Below are 17,381 nucleotides of genomic sequence, written 5' to 3' on the forward strand. Positions count from 1 at the left end.
TTAAATAGAAGCACAAATTTATCAGAATAAGTTTGCAGTGCAATCGCCTCACGTTTTCAGGCCCAAGAAAGCAGCAAATTAGCCGTAATTAATGAAGTGTCACTGCACATATTGAATGGATCGATAAACGATCGGTCGCCAACGAATCGGAAAAGTTGGCTAAGGCGTATGTAGATGGCTTTAATTGAAAATCGCAGTAATTAAAAAATATTCTAGATGGCGGCGAATTTATCGCATTTGTTTGAATAACAATAAAACGCTTTGTAATTTATGGATTGCATTGAGTGGAGTCTATTTTTACACCATGCACTTAATATCGTTGGTGATGATGACATTGTCTGGTGCTCTTGACACTGCTGCCACTAATAGAATTATAATACATGGGCGTTTTCCTAGTGTTTAATACCATTTTTCCAACGTCTCCGGTTGCTCAATTAGTCATGTCGAGCGGTGCGAGGTTATTATTATTATTTTTTGTTTTACCCAGGCCAAGTGTAATAATTTATTAAATATCGCTCTGCCCACTCCTTTGTTTGAGCTCTGCGCATATACGTTATCTTTTTCCCAGCGGGTTTGCTTTCTTATCGCTGGCATACCCGGCGTATGCTTAATGTGAGTGCACTCGGAAATGTTTCGCTGAATTCTTCTACCCAACGGCTTATGTCACTCCCGATTTCGGCGAGATTTCCGCTGTGTTCCCCAAGGAAATAGCTTTGTGTTTTTCTTCTTCACTTGGCAGCTGTTCGTAGGCATTTCTTCCAGCTTTTTCGGACCCAAAAAATAACCCTTTTATTGTCATAAGTCTGAGCCACATTTGTTATGGCCCTAACAGGTAAAGAAGTTCGGTGTGAAAGGGGAGAGACCTTAGTCTAGCCCTATCTTAATAAGAAATCTCCCGACCGCATAAATAACACTTAACATGTTGTGGTCTGTGGTCTCAACACATTTGGCCCTTAGTCCCTTTCTGTTGTCTCACTTCCCTTTTCCTTTTTGACCATATTTCATACGAAATTTGCTTTTTTTTGTACCTATATAATTTTGTACTCTTTACAAAGGTTGCCATAATTTGTTTAGAAAGTTTGTTGTACTCCGAAGATATCTGATTTTTAGATCTAGTTTTTTATCAGTGAATTTATGTTTAGATCTGCTTTCATTTAATTCTAACAGATACGTGTATGCGTATAATAATATATCAACCTAAAAGAATGTTTGTCTTACGCCACCTAGGTGTATTAGAATAGGTTTAGAGATACAAGAATTTTGCCCAAGTGAATAAAGGTATCTTAAACATTTTATAGGGGTATGGAAATGTAGTTCTTCAGTACGAAAATAAACCTGCCATTTGCGGTCATTTTATGGTGGTGGCTCCCTCTTTTCTCCCCCATCAAAGTTGTCAACAAAATAGTGTAAAAGAGCCGCAGAGCCGCCTTTGTAGTTTTGCCAGCAAACATGTTTGGTTTTGGTCTAATTATGCTGCCATGTGGGCTGCCGTGTTGTTAAGTGAATTGCCTTTGCCTTGTGACTCGACTAATTTGGTTTTTTTACTTTTGGCTTTTGGCTGTCCGCTCGCTAATGAATTTTAATTGCAATCTGGCCGAGGGAAAATGCACTGTGACCCGTACGAAAGGGAATTCCCACAATTTTCCGCTGACATTTTCCCTAGTATTTTTACCCCAGAATTTTCACGCCAACGCCCACGAAACAAATTGCGGCGATGAGGTGACGATGACTCAACCCAAAGGGGAGGCGGTACTTTATTTATTTTTTCTTTTAACAGTATGCGTTGGCTGACCACAGACAACAATTACACAATTATGCGAGAGAAGCGAGGGGAAACGTGCCGTAAAAGCCTTGAATTAATTAAAAATCTAAGCCTAAGCTTGGCGGTCATAAATAAGCCAGACGGCCACAATAGTAAAAATGCCACTGGCCAACAATAATATTGCTCGCCAGCCAGAAGAAGAAAAGCACATAAAACCAATTTTGTACCAACATAAGTGCGAAACATGATTCAGAAACTCTAAGCACATTTTTAGGAGTTTGTCGATCGGATAATTGTAATTAAAGTTTAAGTGCGATTTGCCTCGAAATGAATTTTTATACATTGCGCGACATGACTGTTGTTTTTTGTTTGCTGTACCTATAAGTTAATGCGAACAGACGAATTAATAAATTGGAGATTTATAAGAAATCACAAGCAGAACAAAAATGTTTGTGATAACTAAAATTAGTTTTGGAAAGTTTAGTTTACTGTTATGGGTAATGGTAAAGATAATCCACATTTTGGTTTGGAAATCATGTATAGGTTTGCTACGCACTGTAGCCGTGCTTAATTGAATGCATAAATCAAACGAGTGCATTCATTTAGAGTCCTCGATCCCGCCCCTCGTCGGCATGTCAAGTGTCAGTTACACAAAACTCTGAAAATGTGGAATAAAATGGGTGGAGTTCGAATCACCTCGAATCGTGCCTTTGTCTATCGGCGTCCCAAAGAAATAGCTATGCACAAAAAATAACAAATGGAGCGAAAATCGACCGAGCACTGGAAAAATATTGCCAATTAGAATTAATGTGAGCACTCGAGATGAGATTTCGGAGTCGTAGAGTCGAGTCGGACATGTTTCCAATTATTTCGTTATTTCGGAATATTTTTTCGCTATTTGCACTTGTCGGTATTGGGCCGTTCAAACGAAACGAAAACTACATTGATTTGTAGAGGAAGTTTGCCGGCCTCAAAGAGCCGCCGCTGACAGCTCAATTTGTCATAAGATACAGATACTGCGGGCACGTTACTCGAAGATACACACGAAATCGGAGGCTGGCTTTCGGGTCTGACCTTCTCCTGGTTGCTATTTGCCCACAGATCTCCTAACCAGTATTACGCATGGGAGTCGCAGAGCTAAACTCAATGTTTGTTCCCTTTGTTTGAGCTACTCAAATATTGATTGATCACGAATTCCGTGAACTGCAAACATTCTCTTATTTTTTGGCAGATTTTCTGGCATACCAAGTCAAGGGTGAAAGATTACTGATGCAATAATGATTAGTTACTTAGCCTTCATGGAAAGGACTTTTAGCACTTGACTGTTATCAATCTACCAATTAGAATTAATTCTCCTTAAATACAATGTCCTTTAATATCGATCGCTGGCTGTGTCACTAAGTTCTGGAGTTCAGTAAATACACACATTAGCAAATAAATGTTTTTCCTTCGCCAGAAAATTTCCGGGCAGATGGAGTAGGCTCTTTGGATAAATGTAATTAAATGTGTTTACTCGGCAAAAGCCGAGAGAGGCAGCCACTAATTAAACAGAAAATAATATTCAAATGGGCCCATGTCTGGCCCTGGCTTACACATGTTGCCCATCGATCTGTCGCCTTGTGTTGCTCCCCGGCCGCCTTTTACCCCTTTCGCTTCTATTGAATCATTTGAATACGAAATAAAATGTTAGTTGCTGGCAAAAGTTGTGGCAATTAATTTGACGCCTCTGGAAAAAATGTGTCCACACACATGTGCTGTGTTGCAAAAGAGCCACAAAATCCATTTTAATTGCAAAAACAGTGCGTGTGGCATGAGAAGTGAAAAGGGATCAAGTCACAGTTGCCGCCTGGCCTGCTCTATATATATACATAGATACTATACTGTACTCTGTGGATACTATACTCACTCGAATGTTTGTGTATCTATGAACTTGCCTCCGCAAAACACGCGAGCTGCTGCGGTCTAGTTGCTGCCCTCTCCTTTAGTTCGGCCGCACAAAAACTTGGCAACTTTGCACATTTGCCCCAACTCTTTGCAAACTAACACTGCATATTTGTCCAAAGTAATGAGACTTTTCACAGCTCTTTTTTTCATGTCCGCTGGCGTTTTCGTAGTATTTTTTTGTGTAGCACAGCGTGAAGCCGAAGTTGTCTCCTAGACAGCCTCGCAATGCATTATGGGAATTTTGTGGCATTTTCATTAACAACTCCCCTCCTCCTCCTTTCATATGAGCCTGGCTCTCTGTGTGTCTTAGTTTAAATTTGTTTGCGATTAACACGCGAGCGTAAAAAATACTGACAAGCTCTACAGTTTTTTCGTGATTCATATTGGGTGAGGCAGACTGCGATTAGGTAAGATCAAAAGGATTAGCAATACCATTTAAAAAAGTGTATTTTATAGAGTTAAATGTTGATTAGAAATTTGATTATAAACGTTTTCAGCTATGCCACTTTGGAATCTGATTAAAATGAATAGAAATTCAAGCAAATGCAAGCAGGAATTTTTATTACTTCAGTTTTTATAGATTTAATTTCAGCTGAAGGAGCCTTAAATTCCTGGCCAACAGCTGCTGACGTTGGCGAATTTATTGGAGCCCCTATCAAACCCCGCCCCTCCCTCGGCCGCCCCCTTTTGGCCAACACCTCTTTGTGGGGCCCGCCTGACCGCTCGCAATTAATTAGCGGCAATGAGCTGTTGCCTCTGCCTCCCGAGTTTCGGTTTCAGTTCCAAATACTAGACTTTAGTTTATGGCAACTAATGTGCGTCGTTGTTTGTGTTGTTTGCGCTGTTATTGCTCTCTTTATGCTGCTGCAACATCCACATTATTTGTACGTTTCTTGTGCTTTTGCTGCTTGGCTGGCCAATGTCTGGCTAATTTTCTATTTATTTGACCGCAAACTCAGATGGAGCACCATCACATTGCCATGGCGCACACATGGATAAGGCGCACTCCGGCTAATTTATGGGTTTCTTGCACTCTGAACGGGCCCGGGAAAGGCATTAAAGCCTTTATTCCCTCCCCTGCTGGCTGTAGAATGGGATCTGCTTGGACTTAAAGTTTGAGTTCGTGCCGAAAGGAGACCACCGCACCCAGAATTCTGGCCTGTTGCTCCTCGGGAGATGGAGATCCGCAGAAACTAGTTTACTTTCAGCGACTGTCTTTTGCCAATCAACTTGATTTGACTCGAAAGAGCAATCACAGTTGGCAACATTATGTGAAATAGTCATGTATTTTATAAATGTTCTGAAATGTATTCTGTTTATTGGTATTACAAAAGGGGATACTATTTAATATCTCGTTGGGATAAACCCTTTGAATAATTTGCTGTGCATTCAGATTTGCCTCTTGAATTGCTGTAAGCTGTTGGCACACGCCCTCCCCCAACATTTGCTACTGGGCTTAAAGTTCAGACCAGGTTCAGTTCGAGTCGAGTTCATGCGTGGCTTGTCAGCCCCTCCTCCCCTCGCCCCTTGCCACTGAACCATTTGGCCTTTGCGGCGGATTCCGATTCGGAATGGCTGTAAAATGACTTTTTGCCATGATTTATGTTTCCACGTTGCGCTTCAAGTGCAGCAGTTTTTATTTTATAATAAGAGGTAGTGGGGGAGCAAGTGGGTGTAATGAATTGTAAACTTATTTTGTAACCAAAGGAACTACAATAGCATTTTAAGAATTTAAAATATAATATTTTTAGTAATTTATAACAAAAGCTTTTATTTATTTTGTGTAATAATCACCCGTGAAGAGTATTTTGTGTTCGATCAAATTAGTTTTGTAAAGCGATCAACTTTAGATGTGGGTCGGTCTGGCCTGGCATTTGTGTTGCTGGACTGCTGCTTTAATTAGCTCACCATTGTTTATGCTTATTTCGATTTGTTTCATTTTTTCTCCATTACTTTTCACCCCCTTTTTGTATTTTGTATTTTATTAATTAATTTGCCCGCTTCGTACTTGGAACAAAGGCTGGCAGGCAGGCAGCGGCGAATGTGTGGCAAGAAATGAGCTCGTATATCTGTCCGTCTCTTTGTGCAAGACACAAGACACAACCCACATGATTAACATTTGCTATTTCCACGGATTAAATCAGAGCCTCTTGGCTAAATTTGCGCAATTACCCGAAGCTAAAAGTTTGTTTCCATTTTCCACTGCAATTTGAGATCGTTTGCAAAGATCGAACAGATGCGATAGTCATTTTGGCGGGGGGCTAAGCTAAACTGGTTGCCGTTTTAAGGCACAAACTACAACAATTAATAACAGCAACAACGTCGCAGCCACTTTTCATGGTTTCGCTTTACACAGCAACTGGAAAATGTTTTAAATATTTAGCATCCATTAATCAATTTGCACTCGCCGCTGATCTTGCGTTGCGATGCGGTCAGTTTTTCGCTTTGTATTTTTATTTCGGCCCGAGCTCAGATTGCAGTACAGTGGAGAGTGGGTATGAAGGATTAAAAAGGATTAGATAAATTTATTGTCTATTTCGGTTCAGTGAACCAAAAATACTTGCAGCCGTTATCCTCAAAATAGATTGGTTGCACTACATATTTAAATTATTTTTATTTTGTTAAAATTTATGTTTTTACTGAAGGCCTACTGTTTTTGGTTTCTATTACCGACGAGATTGCATTTTATCGTATTTGTATTTTGTAATTTGGTTAAGTCCACTACATGGAAATGCTTTTCCTTCTCCAGCAAACAAGCGAAAAGGAAATACGTTAAGTATTGCAAATAAATTTTTAGGGTGCGTTATTTTAAAGGTCGAGCATGGAGAAATTTTCATCGACCAGACTATTAAAAAAAGAAAAGCCCAAAAATTGGATAAATTGGCAGCAGACAAATGAAAGCAAAATATATTTTCTCATTTAATTTGATTTGGTTGTTCGCTGGGGGATGGAAACTCATTTCGATTTTGATTCGACGCTTGCGGTGGCAACTTTGCCATTTGCAGTGTGTTTTCCATGACCACTCTCTCGTTTTGCATTGATTTATCTCGTCTTTGTCTGGGTTTTGGCCTACTGCAGTTTTTCCAATTTTTATTTCGCTTAGGGAAAAGTTCAATCAAATCGAGGGGCGTGGCCGAGGGAGCCAGACTTAATCAATAACCAGAAGCAGCAGCAGCAGCAGCGCCAAACAAAGAAATATACATTTATTTATTTTTATATTTAAAATTGAATCGCAGGTGAGTTGCTGTGGCCCACAGCCAGTTGTTTATGGGAAAAACGTGAGAAGCGGCAATTGCACGAAAACTGTGTACGTCGCGCTCGTCTATTTACTTTTGCCATTATTATTATGATTTTTGCATTTGTTGCGCATTTTGGGCAGTGTCTAATTTATTGAGAGGTGTGGCCCCAAAAGCAGAAAGACCAGCGATCGCAGTCAAATTATCGAGTGTACAAATCTCTACGACAATTTGAGGCGCTTGAAGAACCGTACGGACTACGGACAGGTACTGAGAAATAAATAAAAAACACTCGAAGTTGGCGGCACCCAGAATTTGGTAATTTATCGATTAATTGCAGTCGCAGCTTTGACATTTGATAGGAGGCCAAATCCATCGGAAGAAGAAACTGACCCAAAGAAGCTCTGCTCTGCTCGTCATTCAAATGGAGATTATTATACGGCCAAAACGAAAATGAGATCAGTCCAGATGGAAGCAGAGCAAAGTTTGACCGAAGAAGCAGCGACAAACATGAAAATCATTAAAATCGCTTGAGGCAGCTGCTTGGAGACACGTCTAAATTTAGCAGGCCTCGAGATATAAATTTCATAGAGCGACAGTGGGGAACGAATAGTTAAGGCCATAAAAGGTGAAATAGTAATAGTAATAGTTAGACTGTCGGAAATTAAGCGGTTCCCAATAATCGATTAGTTTTCGAGTGGTACTTCAGCACTTTCGGTTTTTAAATTATCCAACCGCCAAATTAATGATTATGTCCACCGCACGCTCTCCACATTCGTTGACTTACATTTTCGCCACGCACTGTCAGTGGCCCGCGCAGTATTTGCATAAATTAAACTAATTGGGCGCCAAAGCAAAGTCACCGCAAATGAATTTACATAAACCGATGGATAGTGGACGGATCGAGAGGGGCTCGCAGGGGAAGGGGGAGGGGGAAGGGGCTGGAGGGGATGGGGGATCCACAATCGAAGCTGAAGTGGAGCTCAGCGGCTGTGGCTTTTGTGTGGGGCAATCCCAGAAACAGAGAAGACTGAGGGACCCACAGAAATTGAAACATTTCACATTTTTAATTTGTACGTGATAGGGCAAATAGTTTTGCCACTTGACGACGACGACGACTACGTTCTCCCCCGCTCTTGTTGTGGCACGGAAAATTATGCAGCACACAAATCAGCTCCAGTTTTCCTCTGGTTTTCCGAGTGTTCCGTTCCCCCCATTTGACTTGCATTGCATGCTAACGTGGCAGGGCAGACAAATCGACTCTTTTCTGTCTGGCAGCACTTAGCACGTGATTGAAAATTGCCCGGGAATGAAGTGATTGGTTCCTCCGAGAAGGAAAACCAATGCAATAGTGTATAGTTTCCCCTCCGATTCTGATTGCCTGCAATTCATTTGCTTCCTCCTGCGCAGCGAATACAAAAATATTTCTCTGGGCAAACAATTTGCGGAACTTTGCTCTTTTCGTTTTCGTTTTCTTCTTTGTCTTTGGCATTAAAGGCAAATTTACAAATTAGTGTGAAATTAAGGCCAAAACGAAAAGTACACAGGGCTAAGCAAACACGAAGGCAGAGAATAAGCACCCGAGATCCAGAATTAACGATACCCCTTGGCCTCACTCGTCGAACTCGGGATTGTGTTCCCATTGAAGGCGTCGCCAATAGGAGAATGCCACCAGCCAGAAATAGATGCTTAAAGCTGTCGAAGAATTTACTAAATACTGGGTTGAATTTCACAAAAAATACATTTCGAAAATAGGAAATATTGCGTGGTTCTCTGCAATATTTTCTACTGCGGAAAAGTGTTTTTTTTTTAGCTATGCTTACTCAGGGTGAAGAAGGCGGGGACGGTTTCCAGGGCGCAGAAGCTGCTATATGTGGCATACTCGATAAGAAAGACGGTACAAAATATCAGATGCACTACATTGGTCACCATATAGATGACGACCAGCGCTTCGATCTGCTGCAAGAGATGGTACGGGATCAGAAAATGGTGCTTCGGAGGTGACCACATACCACGAAGATGCTTGTCATCAGGAAAACCGAGCCGATGAAGTGCAGCATGTAGGCAGTCCGGCCCAACAGCAGTATTCGACTATCTGCGAGAAGGGGTTTTTCGAGCTATAGTTATCCAAAATCAAGACGCTAAAGAACAGAGCTTACCTCTGCTTACCTTCGGCGACAAAGAAGCCCAATGCCGATGCGAATATCTCGAACATGGCCAGAAAAAAGCAGCCGGCCCGCAGATCCAAGCAGCAGCAGCACGACTTCAGCCTGGGTTCCCGACATTTCATCTCTCATTTGAAAGCAGGCCGAAGGCCTAGCCCGATCTATCCGATCGCCAAACAGGGTATGAGTTTGAGTATTTCCTAAACCTAAACCGAAGAGTCACACGAAGGGGAAACCCTGGCTGAACAATATTTGGCTACAAAATAGCTTATATGGCAACTCAGTTTCGCTTGTTTAATTTTTCGGCCATTCAAGGTCAGAGTCAGCTGCTCGGAACATGTGATAATGTTTGGTATTCTAATTCGAAACGCCTTTGTCTTGGCTGCTCAACTCATTTGGCTCATTCAATTTGACAGGCGACGGAAGCGACGCCGCCTATAAATTACAGCACATTCATGGCTGGGTTTGGGTTTCTGATTCGGCCATTTGGATCTCACTGTGACTGTGACTGTGGCTGCACTTCAGTTTGAACTCCATTGAAGTCCAAGCCAACAAAAGTCCAGACAGGAACAAGGGGCCGGCCCCAAAATTCAATACCCATTGATTGTTCCAATGACAGCTTTATAGAACTGACCATAAGCTATATAGCTGAAGATGACGGGAGGCGGATCTGATTCACGGATGGTGAAATGGCCATCCGGCCAAATGCTTTATTCGAAAATCAAAAACCAAATGAATATATTTTTGGAAAAGTTGGCTAAGCTTATTGCAGTAATAAATACACTTTTTGTTTTCTATTGAGTACTGGTAATAAATAGTAAGAACTTTGCCAATTAAATAACGATTGCATTCTCGTGGCCAATGTGTGATAATAATTCATAATTCGCTGACCAAAATAAATCCGATAAATTCATAGCCCTGCCAAATACGTTGCCCGATTTTGTTCTGGCACTTGGAGCACCCCTATAAAGAAAGGGAGCACTCGTAAAATTAAGATCGCTTTCGATGGGGGCCTTTGCAATCTACAGAAAGAGAAAGAGCGCACGTGTTCGGGCCAAAAATGAACAATAATAGGCGGTGGGAAGGCCAACGCATTTGGGCCATTAAAATTCATTAGCCGTGCACATCTCGATCTGGAGTGCGAGATCCGATCAATAAAATAAGCAAACAATAAAGACCGGGTCGAGCACATTCGATATGAACGATCCGAGCAATCCAAACGATCCGAACTGACCGGCCGGCCAGCTGCTGTTTTCGATTCGAATTAAAATTCATATTGCCCAAATTAGCAGAATATCTCGAGGGGAAAAAGGGGGCGGGGCGGGGCGGGGTGTTCTTGTGGGTGAAGGAATGTACGCTTGGCTTAATTAACCTTTCAAAATTGAATTTCCTCACCGCCTGTAATTGTTTCAAAAATAAATTACAAATTTGCACCGCTTTGCTGATTAGCAAAAGTCGATGACTAACTTTCGGGTGACGCGACACTCGGTCTGCTTTGTTTATGTTATATAATCGAAGCCAAGGTGTAAATAAACAACGATTAAGGCATTTCTAATGGCAGTAAAAAAATACGTTTAGCTTTCGAGTCCAACAACCAGATAACGAATTTTTTGCTGTCTTTTTTTCGCTTTTATTCCCTCCAGATAAGTTGAAATTCCACATGAGCCATAATGGAGGCCCCCTCCCGAGTTGATAAAAGCGAGTGAGAGAGAGCGCTGTATAAATAAATTAAAATTAAAACAAATGCAAATAAAACCAGGGGAGCAAAAAGAAACCCAAATCTATTCAATGTCAAGGTCAACAAATGAATTCGTCTGTTTTGTCTCATGTCGTTTCTTCTCTTGCCGTTTTTTGCCCACTTTCTGTTTGTTTTCGGTTTGTTGTTATTTTTATTTTTTTCCGTTTTGTATTGGGCATTGTTGATAACTTTATTTGCTTTGGCCGTAGGCAATATAAAAAGCAGAAAGGAAAATGTGGGATAAGCCGCCAGCAGCACCCCCAAAGCAACTCATTTTTATTTGTTTTAATTTTATAATGTCATTCTTAAGATTTTATGGCCTAAAGCCACATTTGCCTTCATTCTATTTCGTCCACTTCTGACGTCAGAAAATGCGAATACAACAGAGCGAAAAATAAAAAGTCACGTAGTATTCGATTAGTCAGACTAACGCAAAGTTACGTGGCTTACAGCCAATCCAATAGAGATTTCAGTGAGGGAAGTCCTTATCGCAATTCTATCCGGCTTGAATTCGAGAATAGAGGAATTTCCGCTCTGCTGTCATATTTGCAATTTTCCAGCTGTCGTGGAATTTACATTTTCATTTAGAGGAATTTGTGCAGTCACATTTATCTATCTTTTTCTGATTTATGCATATCTCTCCCTACTCTTTTCAGCTCCACATCTGGTTGCAATGGGATCTTTTCGCGTCGCCTGGACTTCTCGTCGTTCAATTTGCTGCCGAAGACTCGTTTGAATTCTTATCAAGTCAAGGTGAGTTATGTCCATCCATATATTCAGACATATCCTAGGGTATTTACTCACACATCCATTCACTATTTCGATGGCTGCTCATTGAGAAACCGCAAAGTTGGCTTGACTCCGCTTTCTTGGAAGGAAAGGCAAACAAATATCTGCCTGACTTGGCAAACTTGCAATTGGATACGCCTCGGTTTATATGCACGGGGGTCTTCGGGGTTTATTTTTGTTGGATTAGATAATTTCCAGCTGGTTTGCGGAGGCTGCCAAGCTGAGTTAGAATTCTTGGGAAGCGTGGAGCTTCAAATGCAGCGTAGAGAAATACAAATATTCATTGTCTAAGCTGTTTTCCCAGTCACATGAGTAGCAGGGGCAAAAAGATAAAGAGTTTAGTACAGAGTGAAGAAATAATTGGAAGTGTCTTTAATATCAGAACCTAATTAACCACTTGAGGTACTTTTTTTTTATTCAATTAAAACTGAATTACATTTTCTACGGTGCAACTCAGTGTCGATTGTGAATGAGTGCATATTGGAAGCCAATCAAGAGGAAAAAGTCTTTGGGCCGGCTGCTTATCTTTCAATCAGCCTATTCTTTTCCCCCGCAGTCCCCTATAATTCCCTGCGATATAGCCTTCTATATACCCCGATCCCCCCAGAGTTGTTTCGGATTTCTGTTTACACTTGGTGTAATGCCCAGCCAAGCAATTTCATGGGTGTGGGAGTAAGAGAGATGGCTGGCTCAAGTGTAAGTTGATTTCAATTCTACGGTACACTGTCCAAAAAATGGGGTTTTTAGTTCAGCAACAAACTAGAAGAGGCATCCAAATTATTATTTGTTATTATATGTTATTATAATAAATTTTTAAAATATTTTTTGATGAGTTTTTAGTGTTTCTTATACATTAAATGTAATGTTAATTTTTAGCGGTGCACTGCAAGTCATCGTATTTTGAGATTGAGGCCTGCTTAAGCCCTTCAAAGTGCACATTGTTATGGATTATGCTCGGCTGAATCGCATTGTTGATTGATATGATTGGGCCTGCGGTTGAGGCGAGCGGTGAGCACGGGTATTGAACCGAGTAAACCCGATGTGATTCTGGTCTGGGGATTGTTTCGAGTGGCAATTAGCGAGCCTCCAAGGCGAACTTCTCCGTTTGCGGTTGCCGAGCCGAGACCATCCTGGTCAGAACTCATGAAATCATAACACACATGTGCATTCGGGGGATGCGCACAGGTCCTTGGAGAGCGCCTTGAATATTTCATAAGGAGCAGAGTTTGCGGCGGGGGGAGGGGGAACTCCTCGCAGGACAATCGAGGCGAAGCCTGGGCTGCACCTCACCTGTCTGTCTCGCTTTTCAGCCACCCGAGAGAGCTTTGAATATGTTTTGCGTAGCCAAAATTGTATCTGGCGAATGTATCTGTATCTGCAGCTGGTCTCGGAATTTCCCTTTTGGCCAACTTATGCGGTGTCTGCACGCAGCAGAAAGAGAAGGCATTGTCTGGCAGCGAATTGCTTTTAAAAACTTTACAATTCAATCTCTTGCTGTTGTTGCTGCTGCTGCTGCTCCTTTTTGGCATGCATTCCGAATTGCATTTCGAATTGAATTTATAAATATTTAATGCCGTTCAAAATGCCATGCAACCCAGGCGAAATTTTTGTATAAACCGTCTAGGATTTGTCGGTTAGAAGTTTTTAGCCGGGCTTAAAGAGCTGGAACGAAAACAGAAGAGGCAGGCAGCAGAGGCAGGTTCAAGTTTGAAGGATAAAGTTTTCCCTGTTTGCCCGAAGGATCTTTAGGTAATCCCCAAGCCAAACAAAACGGATCAAACCATGCAAACCGGTTCTCGCTCGTCATAATTAAGACAAGTCAACTTGTTAATCATCCAGCAATTTGCTGTGCCACTCAATGATTCCCGAAAGGGTTGTTGCCGCCTCGCTGATTTTTTAATCAGCATATCATAGACTTTGGGGGGTTAACCGTTAACCCTACTCCTCCCAATCAAATCAGCTGTCGACATTTTGGCTGCCAGGGGATTTGCGTCAGAAAAAGCGTAAAAAGCAAGGCAGCTATAATTATAATTAACACAGCTCCGGGGATTGAACTTCAATTCGTGCTCTGCACATCTGCTAATTGTTTCAGCTCTTCCTTAATCCTTTACTCTTTATTTATTTTTTTTTTTTGAGGGGCGTGGTTGATGATTCAGTCGCGGTCTGCTCTGCTTTCTGCGCGTTTTTAATATGCCAATCAATCCTTGTCTCTGGCGAACTTAAAGCAAGAAAATAAGTTTTTATATTCATGATTGATGAGCGCGCTGCCATGAGTGTCTGCTTCGCTCGGAAATCGCAATCGCAGTCTGAAATTTCGAATTTGAATAGAAATAAATAAGTGTTCGCTGGCTGTTTGCGATCATTTTTTCTCGCCCTCTTATTTCAAACTGACACCATACATCAGGGCATTTCCTTTTGCTTCTCGTTGGCGGAAATTTGCGAGCTGCTGGGAAGCTCAAAACTTGAAAAAGAACGACAGGCACTCATGAGTCTGTGGTTCGCTTTGTATTGATACCCTTGAAAAGGAAATTGTAGGAGTCATAGGATGTCCAAAGGAGTTGACAATTTCAGAAGTATAGAACCAAACTAGACTTGTGACAAGCGTCGTCTGAAGTAAATCAAAACTATTATTTTTTTTAAGTAGAAATTGATAAAAGAGTATTTAGCATTGCTCCTAGTTCTTTTTTTTTTTTGGGCACTCTGGAGTGGCGACACTTCCCCAGATTGATGGCTGCACATTCCCTCCGTCAAGAGTTTTTCGTTTTCAGTTCTTTCGCCAGTGTCAGCGAATTTCGAGCCGGATTCCAGGCGAATGGCAAGAGACAAAAATTCAGTTGATGGGCGCCACTGGACAGGCCCGAAATTTATGCAGTCTACCATAAAAACGCGCTCTCAAAGGAGTGCAAAAAATTTGGCATATGCTAGGGTCGCTGCAATGTGCAAATTCCGCTCCGAATTAAATTTTATTAAAGCCAGTAAATTTATGCAAGCGTTCTCCATCTCAGACATGTCTACGCCCACTCAGGTGCGAGTGGAATTGCTTCGGGCCATGTTTGCCAAAGTTGTTGCCATTGTTATTGTTGCTTATTGTTATTGTTGTTGTCGTTGTGTGCGCGGATGTTGCTGATGGAGTTTGGCTGGCAGTCTGCTCTTCTTGAGGAGTGATGTGCGTCGCTTGACTGCCTTAAACATGACATTTATTGTAACTGTCTTTCGGGGATCCCCCGCCATTTTGCAGCTAGACTTTCCCCGCTTTTCCGCCCCCAGCTGCTTTGTCACACGTTGATGTTGCTGCTGCACGGAGAGGAAAATGGCAAACTGAAGATATAATTTACACAATATTAAAATATTCATTTAAATGGTGGTATATGAGAATTGCATTTCGAAATAATCTTTATTCGGTATATAAAGTATAGAATGGATTTAGAATGCAAGCCCCTCTTTTTCCAGTGCAATTCCTGATGTTGCTGTTGTCATTTAAGCATTTGATATGCATTGTGGTGTGTGTCTGTCTGCGTCCGATTCTCTGCGCTGTGTGTACTTATGGATCTGGCCCTGTGTGTGTCGGAGTTTGCCAGACGGCGCCAAACGTCGACAGTCATTGTCATGGCAACATGTTGCAGACAGCGCTGCAGTTGTTGTTGTTGCTGCTGTTTGCATTCGCCGCTGCTGCTGCTGCTGCTGCTGCAAGCGGGCAGACAAACATTGAGTACTCCACTTCATTTATCCCCCTCCCATGAGCACCACCCCCATTTGGCCCCTTGCTTATCGTCCATTTATTTCAATTTCTGCACTTTTGCGTGGTGCAAATTGCACAAAATTTGCTCAAGTGCCTCCGAAGTGCACAATGAAAATGAATAATTATGTTTGGCTGCGTTGTACGACTTTTCCGCCGTCGTTTCTTATCCGCTTGTCGGTTGGTATGCTTAATTAAATGCCTTCGAGGCAGTGACAAAAACATATTTCTAATAAGCAAGCGGCGGCACAGTTGTGGTCGACTGAATAGTGGCTTGCAGCGGCTGTTTTTGAGCTATTAGAAAGTATAATCTTAATATATCTAGCGAACATAGTTTTTTACCACATCAAACGATATGTGTTTCTATAATTTTGACCGCACTTGTTCCTATTTATCTCTGAACACATAGTTCATTGCCCCAACGGCTTATGGTCCTTTTTCGGTAGTCAGTTTTGAATGGCATTTTGCGGGGAAAATTTAATTTCAATTTTCCTCATCAACTTATTGCGGCTCTCTGGCCCCCCAATTCTGCCCACTTCGCTTGGCTTCTGTGTGTAGGTGATTTTGGCATTTCCCGTCGTTAAGTTTGCCGCCTGGCTGAGACAGGCGCAGGATAATGGCGGCGCCGTCCTTGTCCCTCCTGCGAGGAGGAGACGCAAGGACCAATGGACAGACGGAGACGACGACATGTACTGACAGACATTGAGAATGATTGAAAGAGAGGGTCGTAGAAGACAGGGGACAGAAGACGGCAGGGGATTCTGCTTCTTTTCTGAAGACCCAGCGACCGACATTGAAATGTTGTTGAACTTGCCTCGGTTTTCTGCCTCCATAAACAGAGACGCCAAATGTCAACCCAGGTGGATTATGGGCACGAAAGGTGGGGCAGAGCAGCTCAACGGAGACATCAAGGCTCTCGGTCTGTCCCGTCCGTCATCTCGTATTCAATATTTACTTTATCACATCGATTAGCTCTTTGCGAATGCTAAGAATACAGTGGAAATTACTCTTTCCACTTTGCATTAAAATGTAATCGAATATCTGAGCTACGTCTTAAATTTAATCTCAACAAGTTATTGAGGAAGCATGCTCAATTTAATTTTTATCTTAATTTTGTGTACAAATTTTTAATCATTTTGAACCTGACTCACTCCACAGTGAACTCTCGCTGGTCGCGCTAATTACAACCGCAAATGCTGAAAAGGCGCGCATTAAACAAATTTAAAATGCATTGACTTGCGATGTTAACGAGCACGCACACAAACGCACATTTATTTAACCTAAAAATCGCACAAACACTTCAAAGTCTGCTGCCCACACATTTAACGAAAAAAATAAAAGCGAAATAAAACAAAACAGCAAAAAGCACACATGTCAGCGTCATTTGCATTCAACAATTAAGCATTTGTTTACAATCCACAACAGCAACAATAAAAACAATAACACCAGAGTGAGAAATCCAGCAGCAACAACAAAAAGACTTTTTTAATGTTCGTTCCTCGCTTGAGTTAATCTCACACCCACAAAACTTCGACGTTGTCTCGTCTCAATTTTATGATTTCATTTAGATTTATCGCACACACACACGAAAAGTTGCTCAAATAACAACAAAAGCCCGGCATTGTTTATAAAAAATGCACCGAAAAATTAAAATAAGTTTTAATCTTCAATTTACAATCATCTGGATTTCATTGCAGTACATTTAGAATTTGTTTATACATATTCTAAATATTTTATCTGTTTTTGTTACTACTAATGTTTCATGTAATATTTAAGATGTTAGTACTATTTTTTCTTGTGTATTTGTAATTTAGCTTGGAGTGGTGTTGGGTTTTTTGGAGTCCAATCCGAGGCCTTAGTGAACATAAAAATCGAAAATGTTTAAGTGGCTAAAAGTGCAGCAAGGTCAGTTAACCGACATTTCAATCCAGCTTCACTTGTTTTTAAAATCGAGCTCAGTAAAGTGTTATTTATGGTCTTAAAAAGTTAAGTCAAGAAAGGGAAATCAATG

The 17,381-nt window shown here is 41.4% G+C and overlaps 2 protein-coding genes across 8 annotated transcripts in view; one reads left to right on the plus strand and one right to left on the minus strand.

Moving 5' to 3' along the window:
* LOC108099380 (headcase protein) overlaps positions 1 to 17,381 on the plus strand; it is an 81,077-nt gene that overhangs the window by 19,167 nt on the left and 44,529 nt on the right. For both annotated transcript variants that reach the window (XM_017202873.2, XM_043209145.1), the window contains exon 2: positions 11,502 to 11,598. In XM_017202873.2, the coding sequence (XP_017058362.2) occupies positions 11,502 to 11,598 (97 nt within the window). The remainder of the gene's footprint in view (positions 1 to 11,501; positions 11,599 to 17,381) is intronic.
* Positions 8,067 to 9,493, minus strand: LOC108099381. 6 transcript variants are annotated; one of them, XM_017202876.2, is made up of 4 exons: positions 9,112 to 9,493; positions 8,958 to 9,037; positions 8,766 to 8,898; positions 8,067 to 8,637 (listed from the first exon to the last, which is right to left on the minus strand). In XM_017202876.2, exons 1-4 carry the CDS (start codon positions 9,230 to 9,232, stop codon positions 8,555 to 8,557), a joined length of 417 nt encoding a protein of 138 aa, XP_017058365.1. In that variant the 5' UTR covers positions 9,233 to 9,493; the 3' UTR covers positions 8,067 to 8,554. The 6 variants fall into 6 exon arrangements, with proteins under 6 accessions (XP_017058365.1, XP_017058363.1, XP_017058364.1 ...); XM_017202874.2 differs by having other exon boundaries at positions 8,766 to 8,901; positions 8,955 to 9,037; XM_017202875.2 differs by having other exon boundaries at positions 8,955 to 9,037; positions 9,112 to 9,488.

The sequence above is a fragment of the Drosophila ficusphila genome, unplaced genomic scaffold (genome assembly GCF_018152265.1).
Source record: "Drosophila ficusphila isolate 14025-0441.05 unplaced genomic scaffold, ASM1815226v1 contig_791, whole genome shotgun sequence".
Taxonomy (NCBI): domain Eukaryota; kingdom Metazoa; phylum Arthropoda; class Insecta; order Diptera; family Drosophilidae; genus Drosophila; species Drosophila ficusphila.